The 19,329-nt window shown below is 37.7% G+C and overlaps 1 protein-coding gene across 1 annotated transcript; it reads right to left on the bottom strand.

Annotated features, from left to right (window-relative positions):
• Positions 1-4,515: 4,515 nt before the first annotated feature.
• myod1 (myogenic differentiation 1) lies at positions 4,516-9,026 on the bottom strand. Its single transcript, XM_034126845.1, has 3 exons — positions 8,293-9,026; positions 6,357-6,435; positions 4,516-5,791 (listed from the first exon to the last, which is right to left on the bottom strand). The coding sequence occupies exons 1-3, from the start codon at positions 8,869-8,871 to the stop codon at positions 5,562-5,564; spliced, it is 888 nt and encodes a 295-aa protein (XP_033982736.1). The 5' UTR covers positions 8,872-9,026; the 3' UTR covers positions 4,516-5,561.
• Positions 9,027-19,329: the final 10,303 nt, after the last annotated feature.

Raw genomic sequence — 19,329 nt, 5'->3', positions numbered from 1 at the left:
TGTAAATAAGCATTGACACAACAATATAATGATTTTATGATCATGGTAAGTTAAGCTAACTAGTTAACGTATACATCTTAGCATTACTAAAGCTAAGGCAGCGTTTTTGATACTTGAGAAGATTAACAGTTAAAGTCTGTTTTGAACTACAATCTGTATTATTAATTACAGAGCACAGGGTCATGGGTAATGCTCAGGGTAGAAACATTGACATTGTTGAGATAGATAGCCCTAAATACACAAAATACATTAACATCCCCAGAAAGTGTTCAGGCCAAAATCTAAGCTAACTAGCTAACGTAGACAGCGTTGCTAGCTACGTATAAACCTTTGAGTAGAAAATGAAAATGAAAATGATTTTATAATCCTCCTTATAAATGTAGATAACCATTGACACAAAAATATAATGTATGTATCATCTTATTTAGCTCAATAGTAATGATATGGCTAGATTGATCATGGAAAGTCTGTTAGGCTAACTAGCTAACGTAGCAACCTTAGCATAACTAAACTGAACTGTGTACATCGTGTTGGGTTTCATAATATTTCTTATAAGTCTTGTTTTCCCAAGAGCTCAGTTTAAAAAAACCTGGTTAATTCTGCCTGAGAAATTAGTTTTAGACTAAATTGCTAATCTGTTGTAGGCCTAATTTAGTAAATTATACAATTTCCGGGTTTAAAATGGACTAATATTGCATTAGGGTCCCTGAGAAAGAAGTAGGTGTTTGGAAAAAGTACATTTCTGTAGCTCTAATCAAATCGTTTTTCTATAACAACAACAAAAAGGTCACAAGAGACATCATTTATTGGTTAGAAAATGCATTCAATAAGCCGTCACCATTATTTAATTAGTTTTTTAGAGGCTTGAATCCAATATTCCTCACTGTGATTACTCACCTCCTGATTGGCAGGACAGGAAGCAGGTGTGTGTGTGTGTGTGTGTGTGTGTGTGTGTGTGTGTGTGTGTGTGTGTGTGTGTGTGTGTGTGTGTGTGTGTGTGTGTGTGTGTGTGTGTGTGTGTGTGTGTGTGTGTGTGTGTGTTGATTGGGAACACCTGGTGAAGGTAAAGGTTATAAAGCCCAGCAGAGCTCAGTGTGACAGAAACCTCTGAACAATGAGCTGCTTTCACTTCAGTTTGGTTTCCAAGATGATTTAAAATTGGGATTTGGTTTAGAAAGTGAAACGTTTTTAGAAACATGGGGATTACCCTGGGGCTGTTTTAAGGTTTTAATTTGATGCGTTTCACTCGGGGGACACTTATCTGTCATACTTACTCAAAATAGGTCCAGATAAATGCTGGTTTATGGTTAAAAAATGAAGGAAATCTAAAGTAGAGACACTACATACTGATATAGACCTGAACATCAGCAGGAGAGGACTCTTTAAAGTAGAGACACTACATACTGATATACACCTGAACATCAGCAGGAGAGGACTCTTTAAAGTAGAGACACTACATACTGATATACACCTGAACATCAGCAGGAGAGGACTCTTTAAAGTAGAGACACTACATACTGATATACACCTGAACATCAGCAGGAGAGGACTCTTTAAAGCAGAGACACTACATACTGATATACACCTGAACATCAGCAGGAGAGGACTCTTTAAAGTAGAGACACTACATACTGATATACACCTGAACATCAGCAGGAGAGGACTCTTTAAAGTAGAGACACTACATACTGATATACACCACATCCAACCCAGTCTCACGGCATTTCGTGTTATAGTCACGACATGTAATCTATTGATTCGTGTTCACCAACACGATTTTCCCCTTTTTTTCGTGTCACACAGAACGATTTTAAAATCAATGTATTTCTATTGGTAGTATGTTTCGTGCCTGCAACACGTCTTTTTGTGTGTCTTGGAAGACCGGAAGCTGTGTGGTTCATAAAAACATGTTCTTACTCAATATCAAGCCACGATTATTGTTTTTATTTTAAATCGTATAATGTCTGACTTTTTTTCCTTCTAATTTGTTATTCTTTTCTAAATAACACACTGTTATTTACTCAACAATAGCACACAATTATCCTTGTTAAAATAACCGGAAACAGACGTAGGCCTATATGGGACATTTCGAGCATCATTGCGATACACAGCCACTGAACTGATAACCCAAGATCCTCAGCTATGGTTTAAGCTCGGTGATTGGATGTTTTAGCCGCAATGCACGTTGGGATATGGTGTTAATGCGATATGAAATCCCAAAAACATTTCGGAGTTTAGGATGGCCGAAGACACTACACTACCCATAATCCCCAGCTATCGTTTGGGACTACAGTCCCCGTGATTAATCTTCAAGCTCTGGGATAGGATGTTGCAGTGGCAGTGCGCCAAGGTTACGCCGAACATCAAACAGCTCTTTGAAATGGAACGAAACCACGGCAGACTATCCAAAACTGGATTCGAACGGGACCAGCCCCCCCCACACCAACATTTATCTGCAGATCCCTATAAAGTATATTCATTACTCGTTATTCTCTACTAATAGTTCAGTAAAGACTGTATATAATGGCTATTTTGCACATCCCTTTCAAGATTTCAAGATTTTCTAAGGTTTATTGACATATCATATACACAACTATGGTGTAGTTATGCAATGAATGAAAAACTTGGGTCGCAGGTTCCTCAACAGTGCATTACAAGACATCTATCAATATGTGTGTACCTCCACCATTAAACTGTCAAATTCTGCACATTTCTTATACTATCTACATACATCTTATAAGAGTATCATTCATATCAGTACAGCAGGAGAGGACTCTTTAAAGTAGAGACACTACATACTGATATACACCTGAACATCAGCAGGAGAGGACTCTTTAAAGTAGAGACACTACATACTGATATACACCTGAACATCAGCAGGAGAGGACTCTTTAAAGTAGAGACACTACATACTGATATACACCTGAACATCAGCAGGAGAGGACTCTTTAAAGTAGAGACACTACATACTGATATACACCTGAACATCAGCAGGAGAGGACTCTTTAAAGTAGAGACACTACATACTGATATAGACCTGAACATCAGCAAGAGAGGACTCTTTAAAGTAGAGACTCTACATACTGATATACACCTGAACATCAGCAGGAGAGGACTCTTTAAAGTAGATACACTACATACTGATATACACCTGAACATCAGCAGGAGAGGACTCTTTAAAGTACAGACACTACATACTGATATACACCTGAACATCAGCAGGAGAGGACTCTTTAAAGTAGAGACACTACATACTGATATACACCTGAACATCAGCAGGAGAGGACTCTTTAAAGTAGAGACACTACATACTGATATACACCTGAACATCAGCAGGAGAGGACTCTTTAAAGTAGAGACACTACATACTGATATACACCTGAACATCAGCAGGAGAGGACTCTTTAAAGTAGAGACACTACATACTGATATACACCTGAACATCAGCAGGAGAGGACTCTTTAAAGTAGAGACACCACATACTGATATACACCTGAACATCAGCAGGAGAGGACTCTTTAAAGTAGAGACACTACATACTGATATACACCTGAACATCAGCAGGATATGTCCTCTTTAAGAAATAAGTTATTTCATTGTAATCTCGAAAAACACCAAAGCCTCTGTAGATGCAGTTCTTCTCTGCGACCACACGATGGCGCTGCAGGTTTAAAGGTTGAATGGTTTATTTTACTACCAGACTGGTACCTGTGTTTTCAGGTGAAAAATCCTCCTAAAGCTGATAAATATCTTGTATTCATTTCACTTGCGTTTTTGAATTTTTGGTGCAAAATTATATGATTCGTTTTGAGCTTTACCACAAAATATACTTTAATTTCTCTAAAAGTGAAAATAAAATTGTAAAATTATTAAAAAAGACTAAATGGCTCATCATAAAATAATTAAACAGCTAAATGTGATTAAAATATTTAAAAGCAGAAAGTGCGTATATCTAAATTAACGTATTATATATATTCTTTGTACCATTAAATAATGTTATTATCTCTCAATAAAATACTTTAAAATCTAAATAATCCTGATCAGAAAATGACATAAATTAAAAAGCAGAGTCGTGTTTTTTTTTGTATAAATATTCGTTTTCATTTATTAGTCATAAGACTGTCACTCAGTTTTCAGATGTATAAATATAAAGTTTAACATTTTCACAACAAACAAACAAAAGCACGTACAGACGGAAACATTAAATACATAATTAACACTTTCATTGGAACAAATCAGCTCTTATTTACATCGTATGTACAGAAACAGAAAAGTGGTCCTCCGCTGCAGTGAGTGAAAACATCAAATAATAATAATTGTTTTTAAATTGAACAGGAAGCAGACAGACTCCCACACATTGTTGTTGTTACTTACTGCAGTTTTGCATGACATATCTTTAAAATATCACTGGATGTTATTGCAGTTGCTTTTCTTCCCGAGGGAATCAAACAGCTGGGGCTTTTTTTTACGACTTCAGATGGACGAATGTGGAGGAATGTAAATGGATGTTTTTTTTGTTTGGCCTCCGTCCTTCATCAAATAGACTTTTTGCACAGAGAGGAAGAAAAAAATATCCATCTGGACGACTGACTCTAAATCAGCCTTTAAAATAACTTCTCATAACTTAAAATAAAATTGAAATACTGTAAGAAATGAACCGAGTTGTATTCATCACTAAACCTGTGTTTAAAAACGACATTTCCCAGCATTCATAGTGGTTTTTACATCTAAAATGCACTTTTTTTTACAGCAGGAAAGAGAATTTCAAGGGTTAAATATAGTTAAATATGAAAGATAATTAATGCCAGGAAAATAAATATGGCGTATGGAAACTTGGGAATGAGAAAATCCACTTTGAATCCTCTTTCAAATTTTTTTTTTACATGTCAGGTCAACAAAATATATTCTTAAAATGTTCAAAATACAAGTCAAAATTAGATTACACGACTTTATCTTGAAATAATTATCTATATTTTTTTGTTGTAACTAATATTTTAAATACTTATTTAAAAGCTGTTTGATTAAGACTTAAAAATACAAAAATATTGTCTTTGCAAAATCGTCTTCTGCACGTGGAGTTTGCTCGGTAATTATAAAATCTATAAAATCTGATATAAAATAAGAAACTCCACCAATAGCGACAAATACTTTTGCAATAAGTAAATGAGCCTTACGTTTTTTTTGTATAAACTCAAAAGGATTTCCCCAGAATTCTCCTTCTCATTTTTTCTTGGCACAAATGAGCTTCCATACATTTGGCTTTTGGAAGGAATCTGGTGCAAACAGGTCGTGAAACTCAGTTCAGTTAAATTAAATTAAAAGGTAGAGTTAGTCTGATATAAAATAACACACTCCACCTATAGCGACAAATACTTTTGCAATAAGTAAATGGGTCTTAAGTTGTTTTTTACTAAACTCAAAAGGATTTCCCCAGAATTCTCATTTCTTTCTTGGCACAAATGAGCTTCCATACTTTTTTTTTTTTTTGAAGGAATCTGGTGCAAACAGGTCGTGAAACTCAGTTCAGTTAAACTCAATTAAAAGGTAGAGATAGTGGGGGTTTATAGGACTTGGTAGATGAGGTTTGGGTCCTGGATGGGGGTCTGGATGGGGGTCTGGATGGGGGTATGGATGGGGGTATGGATGGGGTTCTGGATTGGGTTCTGGTTCTGGTTCTGGTTCTGGTTCTGGTCTGGCTCGGGGGCAGAGGGGGTGTCGGTTGAGATCCGCTCCACGATGCTGGACAGGCAGTCGAGGCTGGAGACAACAGAGCTGCGATTCTTCAGAGAACCTGCAAAACAAAACACAAGACAACGTTAAAAATCTTATAAATATATATTCTGAATAAAGCTTTAATTTTCAAGTTTCTTTATACAGCACCTTTCAACACAAGACAATTCAACGTGCTTTACACACATCTAAGACATTAAGAAACATCACCTTCCCTTTGCTTTTACTGTTAAATAAGCCTAAGTAAATAATATAATACATAGTTGATCTCTATGAAGTATAACACACAACTCTGTTTTGATCTGTATTTTCCTGCTCAGAATATAACAGTCAAACCTGATGTTTTTAGTTGTATTATTTATATGTTTTTATCAACTATGTTTATAGCTTTACTCTGGAAGAATTATACAATTATAAAATGTGCACATTTGCAAATCAAACAAAACACACACTTTTTGACGTTAAAAAATAAATAAATTTGAAGATATTTAATGTTTATTTATCACTAGACGTCTTTTAAGTGGCAGCATAACTGGCCTGTAAGCTGTATATATTATCGTTATTATTATATTAAATATATTACATTTGATATTTTATTATACATTTATTTTTGGGGGGTTTCTTACCGTTTTGTTTCTCTGAGAAATACGAGCTTTCATAATTTCCTCTTCTGTTTTTCTGACAGCTGGGCCCGGTGAAATCCGTCTGCAGAGGCAAAGGAACAAGACATAAGTTAAGAAATAAGTTTCAGTCACATTTCTGCATTATTTACAATAAATCAGTCACAGATCTGATCTAAGGCCTGGGATCAGTTTCCACAAATTGGTCAAAGACAGATAAAGTGTTAAAATAAGCAAAATAAGCTAAATTAATAAAAGTTAAAGTGAGAAAAAGACGGATTTATACTTTTAATAAAATCACAATACATTACTAACCGTATTGTAGGCTACAGGAATACTACACATTAGGGTGGTCCGAAAGTCTAAGCTCCAACCCCCAGAATTCATTCTATTAGTCAAGAAAACTCTCCTGGTGAATGTGTCCCTCAATCTGACATCATGTACCCCCCCCCCCCTCATCGACCTTGAAGTGTAGCCTCAGTTGCAGCACCGTGGCGATGGGGGGGGCGGGGGGGGGGGGGGGGACATGATGTCAGATTGAGGAACAAATTCACCAGGAGAGTTTTCTTGACTAATAGAATGAATTCTGGGGGTTGGAGCTTAGACTTTCCCACTTTCAATTTGAAGGACCACCCTACGTGAGGTTGAACTTCAAGGTTGATGAGGGAGGGGTAAATGTTGTTGGAATTTGAATAAAATTCACCAGGAGAGTTTTCTTGACTATCATAACGAATTCCGGTGGTTGGCACTAAGGACCACCCTACTACACATATTATCATTTCACTAGTAATCAATTTTTCAATAAAATGTTTACGAACGATTTTCATGGAAATGAAATTATCGTAAAAAATTGACGAAATTCAAAATGTAATGATCACTGTATTAAAAAATCGCGAGTGTATCAACGTAAATCATCTCTGCGTTTAGGACAGAGTAATATACGGGATCTAACGAAATGTATAAAGCTTTAGTTTCCACAAAAAACTACATTTTTTAAACAAATCTAGTGCAGAAAAATTATGCTTTTCTGAATCAAAACGAAAACATTGCATTAACTATTAAAATCCATGTTTTTGTCTATTTTTAATGTCACTTAATTTACAGATAAAAAGACAACCTGAGATTAAACGAATCAAATCGATAGTAATAAAACACATTTAATAGGATGTGTAAAAGCTCAAGATAATTAAATCAAATTAAATTAACGAAATCTTATTGAAAATAAATAAATAAACGAATGAAACTAAAACTACGACTGAGGAGAGATCAAGCTAGTTTCCCCAGATCTCCCCCCGGTCCTTTGGAGAAGACATGAGACGGTTTCTAAGCTTCGGTTTCCCGCAGAATAAATACAGATCAGTGATGGAGAGAAAATACATTTACCCAGAGAAACGAGGAAAACTAATAACACAAACATAAACCAGTAAAGGAACCAAAGTAAGGATAAACTATTGTCTCAAATAAAAGAACGAATAAAACAAAATAACCAAAATCCAACTTTTCCGTGCGTAAAGACACAGTGGATACACTCTTGGACACGTTCATAAGAACACTCAATCCCCCCTCTCCCCCCACCCTGCTGCATGTTTGACAACACATAAAATAAAATAAGGAAAACTAAGATTTAAAACTTAACAAAAATGTAACTTTTCCGCGCGTAAAGACGCAGTGGATCAACTCACGTCCAAAAGGAGCCAACAAAAGCACCAAAACAAAACAAGAAAACGAGTCAAACTAAAAGAGAAAAACAAAGTAAAGATACGTGGATACTATATAATATATAAACTATTGTACACGCGTTTTTAGGAAATACAAAAACGAATAAAACACAAACAAATAACCAAAACTAACTTTTCCGTGCGTAAAGACGCAGTGGATAAACACACTCAAATCCCCCTCCCCTGCTGCCTGTTTGACAGCTGTCTGGCTCCCTGACACTCACCATGCCGTCGGAGCAGTTGGACCGGGGGCTGGAGGCGTCCGAGTCCCCGCTGTAGTGCTCCATCCCCGGGTAGAAGCTCTCCTCCGGCACGCCCCCCCCTGCTCCGCGCAGCAGCGCCTGGAGAGACTCGATGTAGCTGATGGCGTTGCGCAGGATCTCCACTTTGGGCAGCCTCTGGTTCGGATTGGCAGATGTGCATCTCTTCAGGTTCTCAAACGCGTCATTCACCTTCCCCAACCGCCGCCTCTCGCGCATGGTGGCCGCCTTCCTCCTGTCCGCGCCCGTGGTTTTCCTCTTGCACGCTTTGCACGCCCAGAGGAGGCAGCGGCCCGCGTGGTGGTGTCCGCTGGGGGCTCGCACGTGCTCATCCTGGTGGTGGTGGTGCAGGGAGGAGGAAGAGGAGGAGGATGACGGTGAGGGAGAGGGGCACGAGGAAGAAGAGTCCGGCTTCAGGAGGCCCGCGTGCACCAGGCGCGGGTCCAGGTCCTCGAAGAAGTGCATGTCAGTGGTGTTGAAGCACGGGTCGTCGTAGAAATCATCTGCGGCAGGGATGGGGAAAGAGATATCCGACAGCTCCATGATCACACAGAAAAAATCTAAAACACCACCGAAGAAGAAGGAGAAGGAGGAGAAGAACACAAAACTGGAAGATTGACAATAAAGTTGACTTTGAAGAAGAAGAAGAAGAAGAAGAAGGAAAATCCAGAAAGTGTCTGAGTCTTTTTGTTTTTGGAGGGGAATGTAGAGTCCTTCACACTCTCTTCTGTCCACTCAGCTGTTGACCTGGAGACTTTTATACCTGGGACAACCCGAGGGGGGCGGGGTCAGAGCGGTGACGTGAGCTGGGGTCTGACCAATCAGCGAAAAGAGGGCGGGGTTTTTACAGCTTCACGGTAATTAGTGTTCAATTACCTCTAACAGAGCAGTAACAGCGGGGTAATAAACTGCAGCTCTCAAAAACACATGTGCGAGAGCAAATACTGACAGCAGATATTAAGGATTTAAATCAGGGGGGGGGGGCTTACTTTATAGAGGGTCTATTAGAGTTTTTATTTTATTACAAAGTCTGTTTTTTTTAATAATAAATTGCTATACATTTTTATTAATTAAATGCAATGTTTTTCTGGCAGCAAGGAGTGATGGGGTTAAAAAAGGGAATTACATCAAAGAAATTAAGAGAAAATTAAATATGGTTGGGGCCTAATGTTTAGGCCCTATGACAGAATAACACATTTTAAAAGTGAATAAAACATGATTTTAATGGAATAAATGTGTTTTAAGTCATTGAATAAATATGTATAGAAAAAATAAACAAATCAGAAAAGCCAATTTGAAGTTTAAAACCTTTTATTTGTATTTATTTATATTTTGAAAGGAATACAAGTATAAAAAAAGGTGGAAAAGAGGAATACTTAAAAATCAAAGTAGAAAACAGTAATAAAAAAAGGAGAATTTTATAATCTTGATATATTTAAATCTGTATAAATATAATAATCAAATTGGGGCAAAGTAGTATAAAATAATAAGAATTAATGGTGATATTGTGACAGAAATTACATTTTAAATTTGAGTTAATTATCATCCAGTTTGTGATGTTTTCACCTTCTGACTAATTGCTTTTTTCTTACGCTTTTGATTATTAGGTCAAAACAATATTAAAAAACATTTAAAACCAAATAATGTTGATAATAATCTTTTTTTTAATTATTTTCTTTTATTACTTTTCATATATGTATGAAAGTTAAACTTATTAAGACATACATGATATCCAAAATGAGCAGAAATACTTCATACAAGGCCTCATATTTCATAATGAGCCACACAGTTTAAATACTGTAAGTTTATACCAGTAAATGTAATTGAGAGATTATTAGACCGCCTGCCTCCCATCTGCATCACCATCCACACACATTAAAATGTAGATTATAGATTTTAATATTTCTATATAATGTTTACCTGCAGTACCGATATATTGCAGCAGAGGGCGCTGCAGAGCACACATCTGCACGAAGCTACCCTCCACTATCCTCTGAGTGACAGATGGTCACGAGCTGATGCTTTAAGTGTTGGAGGAAATATTCAAAGCCTCCACTCACAGGATTATCCCTATAAAAGTGATTGACAGGTCTTTAAATACAGGACTCTGACCCCCCCCCCCCCCCAAAACAACTCAATGCAAGATGATAATGTTTAAACATGCCGGTAATTAAAGGTGTGTGAATATCAGTGTTGTGCATCCAATTGAAACACACCTTAACAAACAAAGTTCCTAATAGAAGTCAAAGTCTGAAATTCACCAGAAATCATGAAGTGAAAAATCCAGAATAATCTGTTAAACTCACAGATTTTGACATAAATTGTTTACAAATATGAATCATACTGCAGTGCTGATGCAGGGAAATGAATATGATTGCTGACGAAAACAATAACAGTTTCTATAGAAAGCTATTAGACTGTTTTGGATGATATAACATGTTAAGCACTCAAACAAAAACCCCACAAATGCTAAAGTGTACCTTCTTTATTACATTGACAACAAATATATGATAGAAACACTGATGAAATAATAATAGAAAATAAAGTGCCATTTGGAATAAACAACAACAACAATAACAACATCATGGCTTCTTCTCTGGCCTACGCTAGACCTTTACAACAAGTAACTTGAAATGATTGCATAATGTCACTGGTTTTCATTAAGGACCCCCCATCCATCAGGAGGAGGGGGAAAAACACATCATATAGATTCAATGTGATCCCAACATTACGACTTTATTCTGGACATTTTCAACTATTCCGAAAGTTTGATATGATTCTCAACATTTTGACATTATTTTGAAAAACTTCACACTTTGGTCAGCCCACAAACTCCTCCTGAATCATTGTATTAACTACAACTCTTTAGCTTCTACATCAACGAGATGATAACTCTACTTATTCGAAACAATTAATTGAATATTATACATAAGTTTATAGTGTTTCCTTCTTTATTCGAGGTATAAGTTTGTCAGAATTGTGCAATGATGTTGTCATTAACGTCTGATTCAGGCCCAGCCTTCAGATGGACTGAAACTGAACTAAAGATGAAGCGGTGGAGGACAGAGGGGCACTTTGAGGATAACAAGGTGTCCCAAACTGCTGCTGACGGAAAACGGTTTTACACGACTCATAAACGGGGATCGATGTTCACCTCTGCAGCTCCACCATCTGGAAACACCATCAGCTCTCTAACGCTGCTTTCATCTGAGAATGATCCGGAACTCAAAGAGAGAAATGTACACCGTCCGCTTTAGACCAGAGCTCCAGGGGTTTAACCTCAATACCTCTATACCTCTATACTTCTATACCTCAATACCTCTATACCTCTATACCTCTATACCTCAATACCTCTATACCTCAATACCTCTATACCTCTATACCTCTATACCTCTATACCTCAATACCTCAATACCTCTATACCTCTATACCTCTATACCTCTATACCTCTATACCTCTATACCTCAATACCTCTATACCTCTATACCTCTATACCTCTATACCTCTATACCTCTATACCTCTATACCTCAATACCTCTATACCTCTATACCTCTATACCTCTATACCTCTATACCTCAATACCTCTATACCTCTATACCTCTATACCTCTATACCTCTATACCTCTATACCTCTATACCTCAATACCTCAATACCTCAATACCTCTATACCTCTATACCTCAATACCTCTATACCTCAATACCTCTATACCTCTATACCTCTATACCTCTATACCTCAATACCTCAATACCTCTATACCTCTATACCTCTATACCTCTATACCTCTATACCTCTATACCTCTATACCTCTATACCTCTATACCTCTATACCTCTATACCTCTATACCTCTATACCTCAATACCTCAATACCTCAATACCTCTATACCTCTATACCTCAATACCTCTATACCTCAATACCTCAATACCTCTATACCTCTATACCTCTATACCTCTATACCTCTATACCTCTATACCTCTATACCTCTATACCTCAATACCTCTATACCTCAATACCTCTATACCTCTATACCTCTATACCTCTATACCTCTATACCTCTATACCTCTATACCTCTATACCTCTATACCTCTATACCTCTATACCTCTATACCTCTATACCTCTATACCTCTATACCTCTATACCTCTATACCTCTATACCTCTATACCTCTATACCTCTATACCTCTAATACCTCTATACCTCTATACCTCTATACCTCTATACCTCTATACCTCTATACCTCTAATACCTCTATACCTCTATACCTCTATACCTCTATACCTCTATACCTCTATACCTCTATACCTCTATACCTCTATACCTATATACCTCTATACCTCTATACCTCTATACCTCAATACCTCTATACCTCAATACCTCTATACCTCTATACCTCTATACCTCTATACCTCTATACCTCTAATACCTCTATACCTCTATACCTCTATACCTCTATACCTCTATACCTCTATACCTCTATACCTCTATACCTCTATACCTCTATACCTCAATACCTCTATACCTCAATACCTCTATCACCTCAATACCTCAATACCCTCTATAACCTCTTGGGATCCTATCCCCACCCTTTTTCTAGACATTTTGACTTTCAAATAATTTGACTTCACTCTGGAGATTGCAGATTTATTCTCAACTCAATGTTACTTTTACTCTTGATATTTACTTCCAACATTTTTCACTTAAAGTGGACCTATCATGCTATATTTGAATAACATAGTGTAGGACCATACCTATATAAGGCATATTTATACCAAACAGATCATGCATTTTAGCCATGCCTCATTTTGCTCAATTTGAAAAATGTTAGCTCTGTTTTAGCAAGGGTTGATTCTGTGAGAACAGCACCACCTACAGGCCTGGCATATGTACTACAGTGTCTCCAGCGCTTTCGAACGGCAATGGCCGTGGCTGTCTCCTCCTGATTGGTGGAGTTGGCCCAATAGCCGTAGCGCCACCGTCCTGGCGTCAGGACAGTGTTCAAATCTGGATCAGTTTTTATCAGATCCGTTGCAGCCCCTTTTTTAGAGATTTGGGTATGGAGGAAAATAGAGAGGGTTGTGTTTTCTGACACTTGGTGAGTTCCCTGGAACACCGGGGACACATATTCATGTATACAAGACGTACACAAGTGCATTTTGCATGATAGGTCCCCTTTAACTTCTTGTTTCTTCATCACTGAAATCATAACAACAAAGAAAATACATGTTGGTTAGAGCAGCAAACGTCCACTTTTAGTGCCAGTTTGACCTCCCTTCCTCCCCCCCGGCCTCTTGGTATCTTGAACCCAAAATGATGATCTTATTTGCAAAATGAGATCTCTGCCATTCGGAGGAAAAACAAGAAGCCCAGAGCGATGGAGGACACCTGCTCCGACAATATGAGGGATGTCTCAGGAGGGGGAATAAATAATAAATCCTGCTGAGGAGACGTTCTGGGAGTAAAAGGAGATCTCTGTTACAGACTGCAGCTCCTCTGTCTCACAGATAAAGTTCAGATCGTAAATTTAGAGTCAAAATGGATCCACAAATCAAGTCCCGGATCACATAAACCTCCCCCAGCCGGCTGAAGAGTCTTCGGGGCAACAAACACTAACCTTTGACCCCTGACTGTCACAGCAGTTATCTCAAGTATTAAACAACGCTGACAAACGTATACTCACTTATACCTCGAGTACAGAAGGAAATATTATACTTTTAACTCCACTACTTCGATCTGAATATGCACTTTCAGATATAAAACACTAACATGTTTATATATTATATTTGATGCACTGATTACAGTAAGTTGTTAAAGTTAGCTTTATCTAAAGCAATTTAAACCCCAATTTGAACATCAGCAGGAGAGGACTCTTTAAAGTAGAGACACTACATACTGATATACACCTGAACATCAGCAGGAGAGGACTCTTTAAAGTAGAGACACTACATACTGATATACACCTGAACATCAGCAGGAGAGGACTCTTTAAAGTAGAGACACTACATACTGATATACACCTGAACATCAGCAGGAGAGAACTCTTTAAAGTAGAGACACTACATACTGATATACCCCTGAACATCAGCAGGAGAGGACTCTTTAAAGTAGAGACACATACTGATATACACCTGAACATCAGCAGGAGAGGACTCTTTAAAGTAGAGACACTACATACTGATACAACTGAGGACATCTTAAAGTAGAGACAATACATACTGATATACACCTGAACATCAGCAGGAGAGGACTCTTTAAAGTAGAGACACTACATACTGATATACACCTGAACATCAGCAGGAGAGAACTCTTTAAAGTAGAGACACTACATACTGATATACACCTGAACATCAGCAGGAGAGGACTCTTTAAAGTAGATACACATACTGATATACACCTGAACATCAGCAGGAGAGGACTCTTTAAAGTAGAGACACTACATACTGATATACACCTGAACATCAGCAGGAGAGGACTCTTTAAAGTAGATACACTACATACTGATATACACCTGAACATCAGCAGGAGAGGACTCTTTAAAGTAGAGACACTACATACTGATATACACCTGAACATCAGCAGGAGAGGACTCTTTAAAGTAGAGACACTACATACTGATATACACCTGAACATCAGCAGGAGAGGACTCTTTAAAGTAGATACACATACTGATATACACCTGAACATCAGCAGGAGAGGACTCTTTAAAGTAGAGACACTACATACTGATATACACCTGAACATCAGCAGGAGGACTAAGTAGCACTCTTATAAAAAGCAGAGAGACTCTTAAAGTAGAGACACTACATACTGATATACACCTGAACATCAGCAGGAGAGGACTCTTTAAAGTAGAGACACTACATACTGATATACACCTGAACATCAGCAGGAGAGAACTCTTTAAAGTAGAGACACTACATACTGATATACACCTGAACATCAGCAGGAGAGGACTCTTTAAAGTAGAGACACATACTGATATACACCTGAACATCAGCAGGAGAGGACTCTTTAAAGTAGAGACACTACATACTGATATACACCTGAACATCAGCAGGAGAGGACTCTTTAAAGTAGAGACACTACATACTGATATACACCTGAACATCAGCAGGAGAGAACTCTTTAAAGTAGAGACACTACATACTGATATACACCTGAACATCAGCAGGAGAGGACTCTTTAAAGTAGATACACATACTGATATACACCTGAACATCAGCAGGAGAGGACTCTTTAAAGTAGAGACACTACATACTGATATACACCTGAACATTAGCAGGAGAGGACTCTTTAAAGTAGAGACACTACTTACTGATATACACCTGAACATCAGCAGGAGAGAACTCTTTAAAGTAGAGACACTACATACTGATATACACCTGAACATCAGCAAGAGAGGACTCTTTAAAGTAGAGACACTACATACTGATATACACCTGAACATCAGCAGGAGAGGACTCTTTAAAGTAGAGACACATACTGATATACACCTGAACATCAGCAGGAGAGGACTCTTTAAAGTAGAGACACTACATACTGATACACACCTGAACATCAGCAGGAGAGGACTCTTTAAAGTAGAGACACTACATACTGATATACATCTGAACATCAGCATCTTGTACTTGAGTAAAAGTAGAAGTACTCAGATCTTCTTGTAGTAAAAGTAAATTAAAAGTAAAAAGTAAAAAGTACATTTATTTTTTAAGCACTTTTAAAGGTTCTCAAAGTCGCTTTACAGAGGTAGCAATTCTAATAACAATAATAAATAATAATAATAATAATAGTAATGGCCAATCATGGCTTGGATCTAGCTAATGCTAAGAGCTAGCGATGGTTATTGATACATGTGTGTTTTTTTACCTATATGTGTCAGTTCTACTTCTTAAAGTACCACTTTAATCTGGGGAAGTGTGATTGTGTGTACCCTCCTTTCCTTAATGAAACTTCATTTTGATTTACGTACAAAGAGGCAGAGGTAGGAGAAGTACTCAGATCTAGTGCTTGAGTAAAAGTACAAGTACTCAGATCTAGTGCTTGAGTAAAAGTAGAAGTACTCAGATCTTGTTCTTGACTAAAAGTAGAAGTACTCAGATCTTGTACTTGAGTAAAAGTAGAAGTACCAGAGTGTAGGAATACTCTGTTACAGTAAAAGTCCTGCATTCAAAATGTTCCTCAAGTAAAAGTAGAAAAGTATTATCATCAAAATATTGTGAAAGTAGCGACAGTAAAAGTAGTCATTGTGCAGATTGGTCCATTTCAGAATAATATATATGATATGTTTTATAATGATTGATCATGAAAGTGTTCTCAAAGCTGGTAAAGGTGCAGCTAGTTTGAATGACTTTGTATACTGCAGGGTAGCTTGTGAATTTACTCCAGGTGGAACTACAGTCTGATTTAACACTTGATTATATTTCACATCATTCATCCACATCTGTAAAGTAACTAAAGGTATTAAATACATGTAGTGGAGTACACAGTAGCAGGAACATGGAAATACTTTAGTACAAGTACCTCAAAATTAGTACGGTACTTGAGTTTCTCTAAGTCTTCTCTCAGGCCTCCTGCGGTGCAGCTTCACCTGGTGGAGGCTGACTCTCCTCCTCCAGTCTGTGACAGCGAGGTCCAGATGATTACCATGGGGGGGGGGGGTAAGGGGGTCGTGTCAAGGGTGTGTAGTCCTGTTGACCCTGAGGTTCTCCAGGCTGAGAGGAGGCCTTTCTTCCCCCCCAGGACCAGCTGACCCCCCGGGGAGCGAGCAGCCCTCCCGTCACTCACCCTGCAACCAGAGAAGAAGAAAATCTCAAAATCTTGCCAAGTATATTTGTCTAATTTCTAGTCAGAATGTGTCTTTACACTCCATATAAGACATAATAACTGAAGAGGTAACAATGCAGCGAGATATAGGGTCTTATTTTTAGACAATGCATCTTCAAGACTCTTGAAAACATCTTATTTTGTATCTCACATTTCTTTAAGCTGATGTGGTTTTTGTAAAAGATGGTTCACCTTGTTTTAACTAATAAATCTTACTTGATTTAAAAAAAGTATTATTATTTTTGGAAATTAGCCAACTAACATCAGAAATCTTTTGAGCATTTCAGGCTTATTTTGTAACACAACATTTACTGATCCCGGTAAGATATAGTTCAAAATGAGTTCTCCAGCTAATCACAAGATCTGATTTATCTAAATATCCCGTCTTATTTCAAGACATCTAACCAAGCAAATCTTCACTTGCTCTATTGGCAGATTTTTGTACTTATTACAAGCAAAAACACCTTGTTTTTATCATTCTTTTACTTGATTTTGGACCAGCATTTTTTCCAGTGAAGAAGTAGAAGAAGTAGAAAAGATAAAATATTATACTGAACTGAAACAAGGCTGTTATGAGCAATGTACACATTGTTATTATTATGCACATATTAAAACACACAAACACACACACACACACACACACACACACACACACACACACACACACACACACACACACACACACACACACACAGAAAGCACTTAATAAAGCTAAATGTGCAGACTGACAGGAGAGGTGTCGGCCTTCACACCTGCTGCCTGCTGTAAACCTCCAACGCTACAACCAGCGCTTTGTCCTGCTCTCACACACACACACACACACACACACACACACACACACACACACACACACACACACACACACACACACACACACACACACACACACACACACACACACACACACACACACACACACACACACACACACACACACACACACACACACACACACACACACACACACACACACACTGAGCTGGATTACCTCGCAGCGGCAGATTTATGGCAGACAGTTGTGTCGTTAGTTGTGTTTGTGGAGAGTTGACCAGGGGCTCAATATCATCCCGGCCCCAACCCCCACTTTGTGTCTAACTACTGTCTAAAACTCAGATAACTTAAAACACTGTTTTGGATCTCCTCGAATCAGGTTTATTGCCTTGTAGATTTAGTGCGATAGCGACTTAATTATTTTAATAGAAGACACTAGATTTTTGTAATGGGTCAGTTCGCAAAACTACGCTTTAAAGATAATTGATGTGTTCTTGTCTTGTATATTTAGTTTCCCTTTCTGTGAGTATTCATCCCTCCACTTTGCTTATATAGGCAAGCATATATACAAATATGACATGTGGAGTCCCTCAAGGCTCCATCCTGGGGCCTTTTCAAGTATGTCTATGCTCCTGTAGTGTAAGCATAATTCCTGTTACTAACTGCAGTATTGTTATTAATTGTTCATTTTCTGCTCCGTATTATTTATTGTTATGTCTGAACTCACTGATGCTTCTTCTGTAACAAAATAATTTCTCAAATTGGGATCAATAAAGTATTTATCTATCTACATATCTTTCTATCTAGCTTTTTCTTTAACATTTCTGTGATTCTACTGATTCAGATTAGGGAAGACAACAAAATAACTTTCCATATATTCAGAAAACAGACACATTAACAAAACCAATTCACAAGAGGACTATAGTCCAATTCAAACACTGAGTAGATGCGATGATCAAATGTGTTCAATAGAATTGTGTGCATGTCAATGGTCTGCAAAGGGTACATTCCCTGGGTTTCTCTAGGATTAAAGGACTAAAAGGTCTCAGCAGGATTTGGAAAGACTTGCCCACTCAACTACTCCCTGAACGTACTCTGTAGTTACAAATATTTGTACCTATAATAATTATATTAATAATAAAAATAATAATACATTGGATTTTTATAGCGCTTATCCTAATGCTCAAAGATGCTTTACATAAAATCAGGACAGAAACAATACAAAGAAAACAATAGAAAACAATAGTACTAATCAAGTGCGGAGTCAAATGGGGGGGGGGGGGGGGGGGGGGGGGGTTGTTGATCAGAGTTTGAAAGCTTGAGTGAATAAGTGAGTTTTGAGAGATTTTTTGAAGGCTTTGTACAATCCATCTAATAGTTATTGACATATTTTAGTGTGGTCATAAT

This window comes from Trematomus bernacchii, unplaced genomic scaffold (genome assembly GCF_902827165.1).
Source record: "Trematomus bernacchii unplaced genomic scaffold, fTreBer1.1, whole genome shotgun sequence".
Lineage (NCBI taxonomy): Eukaryota > Metazoa > Chordata > Actinopteri > Perciformes > Nototheniidae > Trematomus > Trematomus bernacchii.
The sequence above is the reverse complement of the archived record's forward strand: the minus strand, read 5'-3'. Positions and strand labels throughout refer to the sequence as shown.